At 44.4% G+C, this 17,862-nt stretch overlaps 1 protein-coding gene across 5 annotated transcripts in view; it reads left to right on the top strand.

The window, feature by feature from the left end:
* Positions 1–11,932, top strand: part of ARHGAP21 (Rho GTPase activating protein 21) — a 442,217-nt gene extending 430,285 nt beyond the window's left edge. For all 5 annotated transcript variants that reach the window (XM_085631689.1, XM_085631687.1, XM_085631691.1 and 2 more), the window contains one exon: positions 9,430–11,932. In XM_085631689.1, the coding sequence (XP_085487815.1) occupies positions 9,430–11,151 (1,722 nt within the window). In that variant the 3' untranslated portion in view covers positions 11,152–11,932. The remainder of the gene's footprint in view (positions 1–9,429) is intronic.
* The last annotated feature ends 5,930 nt before the right edge of the window (positions 11,933–17,862 follow it).

Here is a 17,862-nt window from a genome sequence, read left to right as displayed (position 1 = left end):
AGGCACAGTGTACTAAATATTTCCCCAGCTTGGAAATCACTGTAATAATTGTGTCTCTCATGGTGTCTGTGAGGGTCCCTGAAGCGCTGAAAGAGATGTATAAGCGGGCCAGTAGGAGCAAAGGTCTTATAGTAATCGGCAGGATAGCCATCCTGACCAGGCGCCTCTCCCAGCTCTATTGCCGCCAGAACCTCAGCCGGTTGGATATCGCTATCCATATGTGCAGCTTCCGTGTCGGGGATACATTCTACTGGGATTAGGGCAATATATCAGTCGGCTTGCTCCACATCAAGTGTCTCTGGCGTGCACAATGTGGCATAGAAGTGCTCAAATTGTTGTGCGATCTGTAAGTCCTGGCAGACAGTGTGTCCCTGCTGCATCTCAATCTCATTTATCCTTTGCCTAAGATCTTGAGCACGCAACCTATGGGCTAACAAACGTCCTGCCTTGTTATTACTGGTAAAGAACTTTTGTTTAATGCTCAAAAAGGCATATTCAGCTTTATCCATTACTTAAGCTTTAAGTTACTTGCGAGCTCATGCGAGTTGACACCATACTTGGTGGTCGCTCAAACTTTTATGCTGCTCCTCAAGGTCCCTCACGCAGCCTTCCAGAGCAACTCTCTTTGCTGTCATTTCTCTATGGTGTCACGCGATTATGGCAATGAAGGTGCCCCTTATTACCGCCTTAAAGGAAACCCATAGCAAGGCAGGGGGAGTATCTGGGTCCTCATGGAGGTCGAGGAATGTGTGCATTGCAATGGCTAATTCAGGGGTGACTGAGGCGGTCTGGAGAAGGCAGGAATTTAGACGCCCGGTGCCGGACCGTGTTGGGTTACATGGGGTGCGTAAGGTTCTGAAAATGGGAGAGTGGTTTGACAGGGCGGTTGTTCCCAATCGCACTCCTACAATGGCTGCAGACAGACGTGGGGATGTCAAGAAAAGGTCTATGCGGTCATATGTTTGATGAGCCGCAGAGTAAAATGTGTATGCCTTGTCAGTGAGGTGTTTCGTTAGGCACACATCCGCACGTCTCATATTCCTTCTCCATTCGAGACCCACCGCAGTAAAGGACTCAGTTTGACCTATTCTTTGAGCTGATCTGTCCAGAAGGGTATCTAGAACCAAATTAAAATCTCCGCCTATCAAGATGTCAGTATCCGGGAATGTCTGTACTCCACCCATGGCATTTTGCTGGTCATTGGGGGCATACACCATGGTTATTGTAAATGTTTATGTATGCACAGCACGTCTAAGTGCAAGCATTCTAGTAGTTATCTCAGCATGCATTTGTATAACGACCCGAGAAGTGTGTGGCCAGGATGAGTGCCACCCCAGCTCCTTTCGGAGACCGGAAGAGAAAACCAGGCGATCGAACCAGCAGGAATGCAGACAATGCCAATCATTCTGGAGGAGATGGGTCTCTTGGATAAGACATGTATTGCATTTGTTTTCTTTAAGTATAGAGCGGAGTTCTAGTTGCTTCACTGCGGTGTTGAGGCCTCGGACATTAAGGCTTAGGACTTTGATCGTGGTATGGGGTGATCCGATATGCCCAGACTACCCGCAAGAGTAAGTAAGTCCAGGTGCATTCAGCACATATGCCTGGAGGACTGCATTAACTGCAGGAGGATTAAGACAATACAGTCATGTGTGGGAATGGTAAAACAATGAAAAATTAAAAAACCAGGACAGTGTTCTCACTCCTGAGATCCAACATTTCCTAATGATGAGGGTCTGTGTTCCAGGCATTATGGCATCTCTGCAGCAAATTGTGGAGGAGCGATGGGGCCCCGTTGCATGGGAATCATACGAGAGTCCAGCTGCAATAGTATTGTCAGGGCTACTCGCGGGTCAGAGGTCTAGTCTATGTCTGCAAGTGAGCGCCGGCTGGTAGCTACAGATTCATTGGGCAGGAGCTCAGTCATTTTCAGTCTCCAATGCACTCCCCTTTGTAGTTGTTGCAGAAGAGCTGCTCGCTCCTTATGGCTTTCAGGTGCTGAGGGCTTTGCTGCAGAGGACTTTGAAGCATGCGATTGTCGTTTCAACTTACCGGTGGAGCGGAAGGAGGACGGGGCCTTAGGGTGACGAGACTCTTCCTCCGAGGTAACTTTAAGGCCTAGGACAGAGTGCGCGTCTTCGAGGTTGCAAATTGCGTGAGTCTCCGTGTTCCAGATAAAAAGAAGTCGAAAAGGGTGTCACCATCCATATCAAATTCCTTTCTCTCGCAAGAAAGCTGTGGCCCAGTGTAGTGCTCTGCTGAAGGCTAAGTGGGAAGAGATATTGGAAGATACTAACTTTCGCGCCCTCAAAGTTGATGGTAGGCAGGTCCCAGACTGCTGCAGTGATTATTCTTTTCTGCTTAAAGGAGTGTAGGCATTTGAGGAGGTCTTAAGGAGTGTCCAGGGTCTTTGCCAGTCTGCCCGCCCTGGCCCTGTGTTCCAGCGGAATGTCTTTGTCCACCAGCTCTGGCACCACTTGTCTGACAAGTCGCACCACATATTCCACCAATCTTCCCAAATGCGCCTTCAACCGTGCACCCCTGATGCGGATGTTGGAGTGGTGTGATCTATTTTCAAGGTACTCCAGACGGTAGTATAGATCTTCATTTCTGTTTCGCAGCTCCAGCAGGTCATGTCTGTGCTCATTAAGTTCTTCCTAACGTCGGCCACCAGACCACTCCAGTTTGTCCAGCCTTTGTTCCATCTCCCCATAGACTTTCTTAAGCCCTTTAACGTCAGCGGCAACATCACGCCTGGGGGCTGTAATATCTCTCAAAGCCCCAAAGTACTGTTCCAGGAACGTACGGGTCACTGGTACCTTAGATGACAGTGCAATCCGATTCAGTGACTATTTCCTGAGTGGTTGGGGTGCTAGGTTGATTCTCTGATTTATTTTTTTGGGTGGTAGGGGGTTTACTCAGCATTTCTTTTATGTTAGTGTCTTTTCTGGAATGGTTCGTAGCTATAGCCTGAAGCTGAGCGCACCAGTTCGGCTGTAGTAAGGGTATGTAGGTCGATTCTAGTCAGTCTGCGCCAGGAGGCAGAGCTGTGTCTCTGGGGGCTGTACTGGAGGTGAAGGTTCTGCGTGGAGGCCCTGTATCTGGTGCATGGGGCCTTTCTTGCTCAGGGGAGCTGAATTGGTCTGTGATCAAGATAGTGGGGGGGTTCTATTCTGCAGCACTACCAGAGTCCACCCCAGAGCACGAACTATGGTCCTCTGGCCTCATGCAGTCAATTTGCGCCAGGCGGGGGGGGGGGGGGGGGGGAGTCGCAGCCTCGAGTGCGCTATCATGCTGGTCTAGTGTGCGCTAGGCCCTTCCAAGGCCGATCCACATTGACCATCCAAGCCAGTCTGCCCGATGTGATTCCCCCCGCAGCAGACGTTAATGCGGGCTAGTTCTTGCACAGGCATCTATGCTCGCGTAGCAGCTCCGACCGTGTTCTTTCGAGCATGCTCCTACTCCGGGCGCTCCTGGACCTCACCAGTCTGCACCTATTGGACTTGGTGGTTCATAAGAATGCAGGCGGGACTCCGCATTGTCCAGGCTGCCCCTTGTGCAATTACAGAGCGGCTGCCATCCAGGGGCTTCAACGAGCGGCTCTACAGACTCGCCACCCACCTTGTTTCCATCTCTATGACGATGCCACAACCACCACTCATTGCCTCTAATGTTTACAATGGTGTCTGAGGTACATCAGCCCCATAGCTGCCTCAGAAACGACCCTGACGGTGCTCAAAATTCAATACACTTTAAAATGCATATTCTGTTTCTGCTGACACAGAAGTGTGTGACTTTTAAATGAAAGAGGGGTAGTAGTTCCACTGAACTAATCTTGTGGGACTGGTTGTTACCAGGAAACACAACCTACGCAATATTGCTCAGTAGGTTGTATCTGGGTCGCAGTCCAACTGGATTTCTAATTCGTATTGGTTCATTGAACTAAGTCTTTGTACCAAGGGATTAGAAATCTTCACCACTGTGACTCTGGGGCTGGTGGAGTGGTAGTGTAAGGGGTTGACTTGGCTCTAGAAATACCTATTAGGGGACAATGGCTATACCCCTCCCACCGTTGGAGTCAATAATTTCAGACAAGTGGCCCTTAGTGGTATTTTGTTCAGCAGGGATACTGCTCTTTGTTTCACACACACACACCACAAAATATACCACCTCAACAGCACACAGCCAGGAACTACAGTGAGAGAAAGTATTAGAAGGACACTTACTTTCACATCGTCATACATTGGGCACATCACTGACACCTGCACTTGGTAAGTAGACAGCAATTCCAGTTCAGTCCGGTTCAAGGGTGTTCCCCAATTGCCTAGCATTGGTAGTAGTGCACATGCACCGCAACCCCATACAGGTCTTTCTTTATCTGGATGATTGGCTGATAAAGAGCAGCAGCCAACATTAATGTCTAGCAAAACACTTGTACAAACACAGGTTTGGATTCATTGTCCATGTGAAAAAGTTGCCTCAGTCCCTAACAGGTCTCTATTTTTGGGGGAGATGTGTTGATTTCCATCTCAAGCAAAGTCTACCCAACCCAAGACAGGGTGATGGAATTCCAAAGGCTGCGACTCCTATTTCAGAAATTAGGTCCCATAACTTTGCGGAAAGTAATGAGACTGTTAGGAATGAGGAGTTCATTTATAGTGATTGTACTCTACTCAAGATTGCATATGTGCCCGCTTCAAGAGTCTCTGGCACTGCAATCGTCACAATCTAGGCTAAATGGAAAGATCTTGTGTTGATGACCCCAGAGTTCTGCACGCTCTCAAATGGTGGAACAATCAGAACTTCTTGCTGGACAGGCCATTTCTAGAACCTGACTAGCAGGGTAGAATTTTCTCAGACTCCTCTGTTGAGGCGCATTGCAACAGTATGACTGTTCGGGTTACCTGGAGACCAGAATCATAGCATTGTCACATCTGGTATCTAGAACTCACAGTGATGCAGTCGACACTGAGCATTTTATATGCTCATTTGGTGGATAACAGTCCTAGTTCAGAGGACAACATGACCTCCATGCTCTGTTTAAAAGCGGAGTGGACCCACTCACCTCAGCTGTCAAGCCTAAAAGATCTGGCATTGGGCAATTTGTGACCACATCAGGCTCATTGCATAGACAACAACTATGCAGCATACATCAACAAGTACACAAGTTGGAGATGATTTGCTAAGTACATCAGCAATACTTTTAGAAATGGGGCACAGCCCTTGTCAATCTGTTCATCGCCACCAAAAATGCACAGTGCTCAAACTTATCCTCCATTTATCCATACCCACAGTCCTCTGGGCATGCTCTATGGATGAACTGGTCAGGAATATTTTCTTTCTCTCCACTGCCTATACGTAGTGAGGAAAGTGAGACAGACATCCACAACTCTTGTCTTGATTGCCCATACATACCAGAGACGGCTATGTTAGTCGGTGCTTTTAGAAATGCCGGTCTATCTGCACGACAAGTCACCGCTCAGAGCAGTTCTTCTGACTTGAAAATCTGGTTCAGCCAGACATCCAAACCTCAGGGAAATTACCCTAGTGATCTGGCACCTGAGGTATTGGAGTTTGATTACTTAAACATTTCTCAGGAGTGAATGCACATCCTACATTAGGCTCACCATGCAGGCATGCTAAACAGCCAAGTAGAAAAATGTGTCTCTTACCTATTAACTAAACAAGTAAACTCTAATGGCATCAGTGCAGGATATATTTTATTACCTGCAGCAGTTGCAAAAAGCTGGGTTTGAATACACTTCTCTTTGGTTGCATTTAGCTGCAAAGAGAGAACACATTTCTGTATTCAAAATACTTGTTTTTTAGTTTTGTATGGAGGGATTTAAATAAATGAATCCTCCTACAGCTCCACCAGCACTGCTTAAATGTGGTGCTGACAAGACTTATGGGACCTCCAGTTCAGGCCACTACACTCTTGTCACTGGCAGTTTCTGTCATGGAAGGTAGCATTCTTAGATGAAATTACTTCACTAAGGAGAGTTAGTGAATTACAGGCGCTTACAGACAGCAGCTGTTTCTTGCTTTTGCTAAGCCTCACCTAGAAAACCCAAATTCTATTGGTGATATTGCCAGACGTATAGTTAAGTGCATTCTGACATGCGACACTAAAGCTAAGCAGACACTGCATTGACTGCCCTGGGCATATTCGGCTAGAAGAAGGGCGCAACCATGACCTTAGAAAACATTCCAATGGAAGATGTTGTTGACGATGCTACTTGGTGAACATCACCCACGTTCTGTAATCATTCGTGTGTGGACATCCAGCCTGTCAAGAGACTTTAGTTAGTCAAACTGTATTGAGAATTTATCTACATGTCATTTGCTGTCTAGCCAGCACTTTGAGAGTACACTGCTTTTAATTTATCCAGAGCATGGGATCTACAGCAGGACATTTTACAGACAAAATATGTTACCCTGTAACCAGTTTGCAGCATGCACTGCTGTTGATTCCCACCTCCCAGAAGTGAGCAACAATCTCAAATGTTTTTATATCAAATAGTTAAGCACAATACACATTCCTTGTTGTGCTGTTCTACACTCTACTTACATTACTCACCTGCTGGGGGAAGAACATCTTAGGTAGTACTTGTCCTGGTGCATTGTGGGCTAAGTGAGGAGTCAAAAGATATCTTGAGACCGATGATTTCTTCAAACAAAAACAACTTGCAAACATCCTTGCCCAAAACTAGATGGCAGGAGTATGCAGCGCATCTGAATCTACAGCACTGCAAGCTACAAAAAGATGGTTACAGGCTAGGTAATATTTTCCTAATACGCACATTTTCATGAACTGACATGCACAATGATTGCTTTTTCTGGGTTGTTCGCACTGCATTTTATCCCAGAGCGCGGTCATGATATGAAGATAAAGTGCGAAGCCTAATTGCATCTTTTCCTCATGTTTACTCCATGAAAATTTCATTATTATCACGTATAAATGAGGCTGTCCATAATTAGGATTGTAGAAGTATACATGTAATTGCACATTTTGTGTATATTGACTCTGGGGAATTTTGTGAATCCCGTTACGGTTAGAACTCTCTGCAGCTAGCCCGAAGCCAAGATTTCAGACTTTTAAAAACTTCTTTGTGAACTGCCCCCAGTATTGATTGCGTGCAATTCTTCCTTTTGTATATCATTTTGTAACAGAACAATAAGCAGTACTCGTTTCCGTTGTGAGTTAGGCTTTTCTCTTGGTTGGGGTGATGCATCCTCCTGGTCATTTTCAATCACTTGCTTTCTCTTGTACGTGAAATTTCAAGGAAGCGATATTTGATACAGATACAAGTGAGATATCAAGGTTACTTTGTTCTCCTACACCAGTGACCTTCAGCAACTTCAATAATATGTTTCACTCTGATTCTACTATCCTCTGGCAAGGTATTTATTTCCATAAAAAATCAGCTACTTTAATGTTATGTTTAACTCTGATTCTACTGTCTTCTGGCAAGGTATACAGTTCCATAAAATAATAAGCTGACAAAGGCACAAAGTAAGATACATCCCAATAAACAGCTGAAAAATAAAGCAACTTCCTTATAATGGTTATCCATCGTGAGCATTGTCAATAGGGTGCATTACTGCAAACATCCAGCAACAAATAAATCATGGACTAAGGAGAGACAATGTTGGCATCTACCGGTTAGCATTCATATTAACAGTTCTATTCCGTATGTTTTTTAGATGTTGAGTAACTTTTCTTTCCATATTTGGCATCTACAAGCAGTATGCTCCCAGACATTCGGTATTACCATGTGTGCACTTTAAGGATGCATCTTTCTTAGACTAGTATTGTCAACCATGTTCAAGATCAGATAACATATGTACATTTTCTTCACCACTGCTTGGGTATTTCTACTCTGTTGGAGCTTTTGCTTCCACTCGGATGTAGGACTTGAAGTTTTCTTCCTTTTCGGTTCTCTTAGTTTGGACCCCAAAAGATTTGCTACACTTAACTGAGAGCCCTTAAAATATAATATATCTGAGACGCCATCAGAATCTTGAAAGAATCTCTTAAAACCCTGCCATTCCTTTGGAACTAAGAAGATTTTAGCTGATGACCTGGAGTGTATCTTGTTTTTTATACTCTGGCCATGCCCCTCTCAGTTGTGACTTTTTTAAAACCGTGTGCCCAAGTACTCCTTTAGGATAGGGAAAGGAGGTTGGCATTTTCCCCTTCAGGGTGCCATTAGGTGAAGATCAGCAAGTTAAGCAAGCTTGTTGACTCACACTTTATGAAGGCAAAAAAGGTCAAAAGCTTCTTCAGAGGGTCACTAATCCTCTACCTCTGACTCTAAGACAAAGACATCAAGATTGATGCCACAAACAGCAGCATCCTTTTTTCCAGTATCCAGAGTACTTATCCCTTGTGACTCAATTGTTAACCTTTAGGACTGTATTACAAATTACTTTATTCAAGAAATAATCATAGTCTGTGATATCCTCACTCTTGAAGAAACTATTACCTCCATCAACTGCAAATTCCCTGTCGAGTACAAGGGGACTTTCCACCACGCATACATTTCCATTGACCTTTTTAGTTGGCACAGTCCTTTTTCATGACAGGGTCGCTTTGGAGTAGGTAGGCTAACAATACAGTAGGTGAAACTTTAACTTTTATATCCAACTCCATTTTATCTGTCACTTTTGAGTTTCGGGTGTGGAACCCATGGCACATATATCTTTAGTTGTTCTTAACAAAGGTAGCGAAGAATCATTTATCTCCTTATAAGCCAGCCTGTTGTGCAAAATAAAGTCCATAGTTCCGGCTACACCCTTTGTAAATGTGGATTAGAAAGCTAGTCAGATATGGCTAATTACCAAATCTTTGTCTGGCTAAGGACCATGCACATCATGTGGGTTTTTTTCTGCCCATAAGTAGTTTCCCAGAGCAGTGTTATTGTGAACACAACTATGACAAACCTCAAGTGAAGAAATGACCTAAAAAGACGCATGCTAGATAGTTTTTTGTTTTGTTTTATTGCAGAATTCTGTCTGGAAATCCAAGGTCCTACCTGGAAAATTGAAAAGTAGTCAGTATATTTATAATAATGTGAATTTGAAATGAAGATGATGTTTGGGAAGGGAGGGGCCTAAATTAGATGGCCACGTGGTTTGGAGAGGGTCTGTGTAAGACTTGCTTATCCACATGAGACTGCCTCTTTGTACTTTTGTGAATTATCAAGAAAATTGTTACAAAGCAAACTATATTCTAGAAGAGCTTTGCAAAAATCATATTTATCTTAAGCACCACAATAAAGATGTGTGAAAAATGTGCGCCAATGTATTTTGATCACGTTACGTTTCAAATACTTTTATCAATCGTAATGCATTTATTTGTGTGGTGCTGGCAAAATGTTAGATCTATTTCTGACTACTATTTTTTCTCAATTTTATGTTTTTTAGGGTTCTTGGGGATCCGGGAAAGATCAGTATAGCAGAGAACTGCTTGTATCTTCCATCTTTACAGCAGCTAGTCGAAAGAGGAAAAAAACAAAAGAGAAACCACATCCAAGCAGTTCCGAAGATGAGTTGGACAATGTCTTCTATAAAAGGGAAGTTGCACAACAGTGTGAGACTGATGTCATAAAACCTGTCGCTAAAAGAATAGACTTGGAAAATGAAAATAGTGTTTTGGGTACCAAAAATAATCTAAATATAAAGCAGAAAGAAGAAAGTAATAACAAAGATGATTGTGCCGTGAAAGAAAATATATTTATTCAAGAGAGTACACAGTCAGAGTCCTCACCACCCTGCCAGTCAAGACATGCAAAATCCCCAAACCTCAACGCTAGACAAAACACAGTGTTCAAAGGTAACAAAACTATTGTGCAGAAATCCCTCCAAGTTGAAGAAACTGTGTCTGACTCTGGTACTCTGCTTAGTACTTCTTCCCAGGCATCCTTGCAGAAACCTAAATCCAAACAATTAAACAGCCCTGAAATTAAAGGCAATGAGTATTTGACAGCCGATGTAATTTCCATCACCTCAGACTACTCTACTACATCATCGACTACGTATCTGACCGGTATAGATTGTAACATGATGAGCCCGGAAGTACAGTCTGTAACGGAAAGCAAAGGCGATGAAGCAGACGATGAGAGAAGTGAATTGATCAGCGAAGGGCGCCATATGGAAACAGATAGTGAAAGCGATTTCTCTATTTTTGCCTCAAGTTCTGCTGCTGACCGACTCTTTAGAGGTAAAACTCAAGAAATGACAACTATGGGTCGAAGAAACTCTGATGGAAGCACAAGTTGCACAGAAGGAAGTTCTACACCAAAGCTAGACAGCCGCAAACTGTTCAGCTCACACAAACTTATTGAATGTGATACATTATCAAGGAGGAAATCTGCACGGCAAAAGACTGATAGCGAATGTTCAGCGGATAGCAAATGTGAGAAGGACCTTCCCAGTGTGTCTACGCCAGATGTTATTAAAAAAGGATTGTCAACAGGCAGTCTCATTCCAACAGTAAGTAGTGAACCAGAAAAACAAGAACCTGCCTGGAGACTAAAAATAACAGAAAGATTGAAACTGCGCTTGAAAGCATCTGCAGATGACATGTTTGGGGTAGGAAGTCAAAAATCAACTTCTCAGGAAAACCGTAAGAAAAAAAATATCAGAAGACGGCACACACTGGGAGGGCAAAGAGATTTTGCAGAAATCAGTGTTTTGAATGCTTGGAAGGCAGAAGAGCAGGGAGGCTTCCTGAGGGCTAAGCACACAGAAACAGAATTGTCTGCAGTGGATAGACTGAAACCAAAATGTCCGTCACAGTATCTCTCAATCTCAGAATGGCTTGCCAGAGAAAGATTACGCACAAGCACATCAGACCTCAGTACAGGCGAAAAAAGAGAGCTCAAGGTTGGAGACTCTGGTGTAGACGATATATCAAAGCCACAGCTACCTTCAGCTGTGCCCACACATTTAGATATAGGAAGTTCCAGCAGTTTGACTTTGACTGACCAACCACCTCTTTCATCAGTATCCCAGTCAGCGGACCAAGTAAACGGTGAAAGTTATCAGAGCAAGAACAAAAGCAACTTTAGTCCTGCAGTTGATGCCCATCCTCACAAACTGTCTGGCACCCAAGTAGTTCGATCACGATTCTACCAGTATCTTTAAATCGCTCAACCTTTGCACAACAAAAATTCCATTGATTATTGTTACAGTTTCCAGTACAGTTGTGTTTGTTTTGTACCTGAGCTCGTCAGTGCGTGGCCTTTGTTTGGTTTGGTTCCATCATAGTGGAAAGTCATCACAATGTATTATACAGCCAGAAGATCGTACACAATAAAATATTTTGGATGAAAGAACATGCACACGTTGAACAATACATCTACCAGTGTGTGTTCTGTACATGATTTCCTAACACGAGATTGCTGCAGAACCTTTTACATCTGGCGTTGGGTCATACAATGTTCTTTTGGTTTAGTCACTAACAAGTGCCTCATCATAAATTTATTTAATTTGGTAGGGTGCCATATTGTGAAATTAGAAACTGATGCGAACCGTTTAACACATTGCATCAAAAGTCAGTTTCATTACATTTTTAATATTTTAACATTGGTGGATACAGAGCTTCCATTCGTTAGGCATTCCAGTTGGATTTCCACTTTTTATATTCAGACTTTTAATACAGTTTTTGAGTTTTATGTGACTTGAATTTTTAAACTTTGTGTAAAATAGGTAACTTAAATGTACATAATACATGTGTATCTTTTCCTCAGATACCAGATTTGATATAATTGTTGTAACATAGGCATGTAGATAGTGGATCCTGGATGAAACTGGTTTCTTTCATTGAAAAGAGTATAATTCTGCATGAAGACTTAAGCAATTCAACATTGTATCATGCCTGTGTGCATATCCGCGTAAACACTGGAAATAAAATTGTTTTGGTGAATTTGTTCTACCGCTGTCCTTTGCTTGTGGGTAATCAAACCCTCCTTAATAGCATATCGATCACCATCAATTAAGATAATTAAGTGTCATTAAAGCAGGTATTGGCAAAGTTAATAGGTCTATGGCTCACTTTAGATGTATTATTATCATGAGCATTTGCTTTTAGTCAATATTTTGGATGCACAAAAAGAAATGAAATATGCACACATATATCTCCCCAAACCTAGCCCACCAATAAGTATGCACGGATGCAATCACAGATGGATGTTGGTTGGATGAATTGGTTAATGGCTGTGTGGTTGCTTATAAAGATGAATCCGTCGTTTAATGCCTGTGGGTACATACAGTGGTCGATGGGTAGATGGATGGATGCAGTTGCATTGCTAAAGTAATGCATGACTGACTGAATGAATTATAGGTTGTGGTTTGATAGATGAATGCATGGGTTGGCAGATGCTGTGCGCTTGTGTGCGTGTGTTGGGTGAGGGTTGGATAATGGTGGTATGAAGATGAGACATTGAATCCACAGGTAGGTGTAAGTGTAGATATATGTCATAGGGAAACATGGATATCCTTAGATGGAAGGATAAAGGGTGAGTAGAAGGACTGATGGTCTGATGACTGGTTGGCTAGATGGGTTCATAGATTAGGACAAAAGGATGCTTGGCTGCTGTTGCATTGCACAGAATGTATTGAACTTGTACAGTGCTCTGCAACTTTTGTCTGGTGTCCAGGTGCTAATAACAGGTCGTCATTATTATTCAACTCAATCTGGCAATGGTAGAGCCTTGATGGACACCCTCAAAAAGATGAAATACTGAGTCGAGGAAATCCCTTCCTCTCTCTATGCTGGGGAGGGCGGTCCTCTTTAAGATGATGGCCCTTCCACGTTTCCTATATGCACTTCATAACACGATGGATCCGGTCCCGGGATCCTACTTTAAAGAGGTTGAAAGCCTCCAGAGAAAACTCCTATGGGATGGCAGACCCCGGATCGCATTCTCTAAGCTGACCCTGAGTTGGTATGATGGGGTATTAGTTTCCCCGATATTAGGAAATACTATTGGGCGGCCCAGCTGGCAGCGATTAACCGTGGGATATACTGCAGCCCGAGTGATCCCGGCTACGCTATGGACAGGTGGCTGCTTCCGGGGGGAAGAGTATACTAGAGCGTTGTATGCCAGGCAGGGTAGGTTCCCGCTCACCGGCCCTACAGCACATGCCGTCCATGTATGGCATGCAGTCAATAAGCATTTGGGGTGGGACGGTAAACTGACGCTAGCAACGCCTCTATGGAACTCCGAAAAGTTAGGGAGCCTCTGGAAATTCAAGGGCTTTGATAAGTGGGATCTTATAGGAATCACTCAGATTAAGGATGTGTGGGGTCAGGGCGCAGTCTTGCCGTTTGCTACCCTTAAGGAGCAGTATGACATGGCGGTGGCTGAGTACTTCCGTTATTTGCAGGTCCGGCATGCGTTGCGGGCACGGGTCCCTGGGGGTGAATCACTGCCGGAGGCCTCGCCGCTGAAGGCCAGAGTGTTAGATGGACATATTCCTGAGAAAACTATTTCTCTCATTTATAGGAAATTGATCAATAATTTGGAGGATCCACTGGTGCGCCTTGGGGGCAAGTGGAATAGTGAAGGTCTTGAACTTGATGATGAGGATTGGCAGGACGCGGTTTCCTCCCCTAGGGTGGTGGCGACTCAGGCCAGACTTAGGCTGGTACAGCTTAATATTCTACATATGACATGTAACGGGTCCCGGGCTGGTTCGCATGGGGCGGGCGGACAGCGAGATGTGTAGGAGGGGGTGTGGAGACACTGGGACTTTCTTTCATATCCTTTGGGGTTGTCGGCGTATAGAAGCGTATTGGAGAGACGTGCACCGGGTTATGCGGGCCGTGCTGGGGGTAGACATCCACCCAGAGGCGCGTAGGTGCCTGCTAAATGTCTGGGAGCCCAATGACCTCAACACGCACACTCTACAGTGGGCTACGCTAGCGTTCATGATAGCAAAGAGGAACATCGTGCAGTTGTGGGGCGCGGCGCAGTCACCCGGGCTAGGGAAGTGGAGAGAAGACCTAGATTGGTGCATGTGGAGGGAGAGGTCTGTGTTTGTTGCCAGGGGCTGCCCCGGAAAGTGGAATAAGGTATGGGGAGCTTGGAATCACTATAGAGGTGATGTATGTCCCCCACCGAGCAGGCAGATTGTTGATGAGGCTCATGTATCCCCCTGACCGCTTGGGAAATCTGCTTGTAACATGTATTGAAATGTGTACTATGTGGCCGTTTGTACTTGATTTCGCCTGCCACTGAACATCTGTTGTAAGACTGTCGAATTGGTTTAATAAAAAGAATTTAAAAAAATAAATACTGAGTCGACCTGCTGGGATTCAAACCCATTATCTTTAGGTCACAGACATTAGTCCACAGAGGTATCTTACTGACTAGAACTAGGTTCCAATAAAAATTATATCCTAGTGAATAACAAATATTTTATAGACCTCGGATCCCCATGTGCTCTGACACTGGGTCTGACAAACACAAGTTTGCCACATGAGACTCTGACCCTGCCTGGGCAATATTCCAAGCATTATTGCCCATGGACTGACTGATTAGACTGTCGGCTATCCTCTGTGTACCTGCAGTGCTCCCCCAGCTGCTGACAGTAGTTACAGGATAGTGCTAAATTGTACATAGTGTCGTAACACAATATCGTGTACATTTGCAATGGATGATTTATTGTCTTCAGCTTTGTAGTGACCTTTATTAAAAAATAAATAATAATAATAAGATGCTTTTGTACAAGACTTTCTGGAGTAAATGGGGTCCAACCATCCCCAGAACACACTGCCATATTTTGTTTCTGTCCAGGGCCCGATCTAGTAAATCTTTCCTAATCTTCCAGCAAGTGATATATCAGGCAAATCATGGCGGAATGCCTTTGTGAGCCTATGGCTATTACCTATGGACCTAGATTAAGCAAGTGCTCAGAATCAACAGCTAACCACAGAGTCAAGGCACAGCTAATGACTGCTTTTAGGAAAGCCTTTAATCAGGAAAGATAATTGCAGACAACTCCCTTTCTATCCACACAGGACCAAGCCAACTGAACCAGTGTAGCACAGACAAACTGACCCAAAACATCAAGCACTAGCACTGTGATACCACGCATTATCCAAAATTAATGCCGCTCAATAATGTGGATGCCATGTGTCCTCAGCAGACCTCCACACCCTGCTCAGAAAACCGTGCAAGAGTATCTGTAGTAGAGCACATGGAAACTTACAGTGGATATAGACTTAGCTTTTAGGGGAAATGTTATGTTCTCGCTCTTCAAGTGGGTCAACTCCACCTCCCATTCTCGGGGTAAACAAACTCAAACTAGGGCACCTGAGAGCATGGGTTCTCTGTTGTTGCATGCAAGTCTGGATACTGCCTACTACCTCAAGACAAAGGTGAAATTAAGTTAGGGCTTGAAAGTACAAAGATGTTTTAGCTGGTTGCCAAGGGATTTAGCTGAAGTGATTTTCTTTTCTTTTCTTTTATTTTTTTGTGATGAATGATCCATGGCTGTAAACTGGTTTGTGCACACCCCGGGTAATTCTTGGCCAAGCAAGAGCTATTGACTTTGCCAATATGTTTTAGCAATGTTGTACACCAGAGTGGCGGTTGTTTAGCATGGCTAAAAGTTAGTGGGGTAAAGGAGAGTGGGGTGAAGTGTTATGGAGTGGCGTACAGTAGAGTTGAGTGATGTGGAGAGCAGTGACGTGGGGTGTCATGGTGTAGCATACAGTGTCGTGAGAGGAGTAGAATGTCGGAAAGTGGAAGGGCCGTAGAGTTGGGTGAGGTAGAGTGGAGTACAGTGTCAGTTATCATATATCTTCTAAAGCATGAAGCTACCCAAAAATAGGTTTCCTACTGCTGAGCAGAGGTAAGGATGTCTAGATTTTCAGCTTAAAACCAGGGCTGTACTGGCCGTGGTGGAAGCCGGTTTTGGGCCCCTGGGGATCCGTTTTTGTTACAGGGCTGTTTTTGCAGCCGAAACCGGCCTGGCAAACACCTCGGCCGCACCTCCAACACCCCAGGGGGGCGGCCAAGCACTTTGCCAAGGCCGGTTTTGGTTCCCAGTCTGGCCCTGCTTAAAACAGCAGGGTCTTCAGGCATTTGCGAAATGCTAGTATGAGGTGTAGTTTCTCCGGGTCTCTGGGAGGGAGTTCCTCACTTTTGGGCTCAGGAATGTAAAAGAGCACTCGCCCATACAGGCCAAGTGAAACCCAAGACTCAGTGCACAAGACATGAGTCAGTGATCTCAATATGAGCTTTGAATTGTATATACTTTGGAACTGTGAGCTAATGAGGCTCACAGAAAAGGTTGAGACCGAGGCTGTTTCGGAAGCCGATACTGAAGTATACCAGCTGATTTTGAACTATCTACAGTCATCGGATAGAAGCTTTATCTATTCCTAAGTATGGTATGTTACCATAATCTAATCTAGATGAGATTAGAGCTTGGAACACTATCCTGTGGGCTGATTGGGGAATCATACAGATGGTCTTTTTAACCCCTTGAACATAGCAAAACAGGTGGAGGTAACCTTGACCAACTGAGGCTTCATGGAAAGACTCCTAAAAACAAAAAGCTCACATTTTTAACCTTTGGGGACAGGTCAGGTAGAGCCCTTGGGGATTCCTGCAGTGTTGTTGGGCCAAGAGTTGAGGATTCTTACCCAGGATCATGACCTCAGCCTTACCACCATTGAGCTTGCGTGTGTTATTATTTAACCAAGATGAGATTTGACTCAAACCAAAGTTCAGAGCGGCCTGCAGATTGCAAAGAAAAAATATGTCATTTGCATAGGAAAATAGGGTCAACCCACAACTTTCCACTATATCTGCCAGTGGGTGGGCGTAAACATTAAACAAATTTGGGCATAAAGCTTAGCCCTGAGGTACTACAGAAGTTCGAGCTCACAACTTCGACCTGGCATTGGCATTGAAGACCTGAAACATCTGATCCTTTAGAAATTGTTACCCAGGCCACAGCTGTTCCTTCAAGACCCAGTGTCACCAGTCTTTGAACAAAGATGGAACGGGACACAGTTTCGAAGGCCGGGCTAAGATCTAATTAGAGTGTTGTATAGTGGAGTTGCATAGAGTGGAGTAAAGTGGCATGGAGTGGCAAAGGGAGTTCTCATAGAGTGGAGTAGAGTGCTGTGTTGTGGCATAGAGTGGAGTAGAGTGTCAGAGGACCAGAGTTAAATGGAGTAAAGCATAATACAGTGGAGTGTCAGAGTAGAGTGGCCTAGAGTGAAGTGGTGTAAAATACAGTAGTGCAGAGTAAATTGGCATAGAGTGTATTGGTTTTGAGTAAAGTGGTGTAGAGTATATTAGCGTAGACTGCAGTGACAGTAGAGCGGTGCAGAGTAGATTGTAATGGCATTAAGTGAAGTGTCAGAGAGGAGTGGTGCAGGGTAGAGTAGTGCCGGGTAGAATGCAGTGGAGTGGTGCATAGTAGAGTGCAGGGGCGTAGAGTGTTGCCGAGTAGAGGGGTGTAGAGTACAGTGGTGCAGAGTAGAATAAAGGGGTGTAGTGCTGTGGTATAGAGTAGAATGTTGTAGAGTTTAGGACGTAAAGTACAGTGGTGCAAAGTAACTGTCGTAGGGTGCATTGGTTTTGAGTAAAGTGGTGTAGAGTGGCATAGCGTAGACTGCAGAGGCATATAGTGGCGCAGCGTAGAGTGCAGTAACATTGAGTAGATTGAGTGTTGTGGTGCAGGGTAAAATGCTGTGGCGTAGATTAGAGTGGTGCAGTGCTGATTGGAGTGGCATAGAATTGAGGAGTGCAGAGTGGAGTAGACTGCAGTGGCCTAGAGTAGATTGTTTCATAGTACATTGCTAGTGGAGTGATGCAGAGGTATAGAGTTGCG

The sequence above is a fragment of the Triturus cristatus genome, chromosome 10, assembly GCF_964204655.1.
Source record: "Triturus cristatus chromosome 10, aTriCri1.1, whole genome shotgun sequence".
NCBI classification, from domain to species: Eukaryota; Metazoa; Chordata; class Amphibia; order Caudata; family Salamandridae; genus Triturus; species Triturus cristatus.
This window is presented reverse-complemented; position numbering and strand designations above follow the sequence as displayed.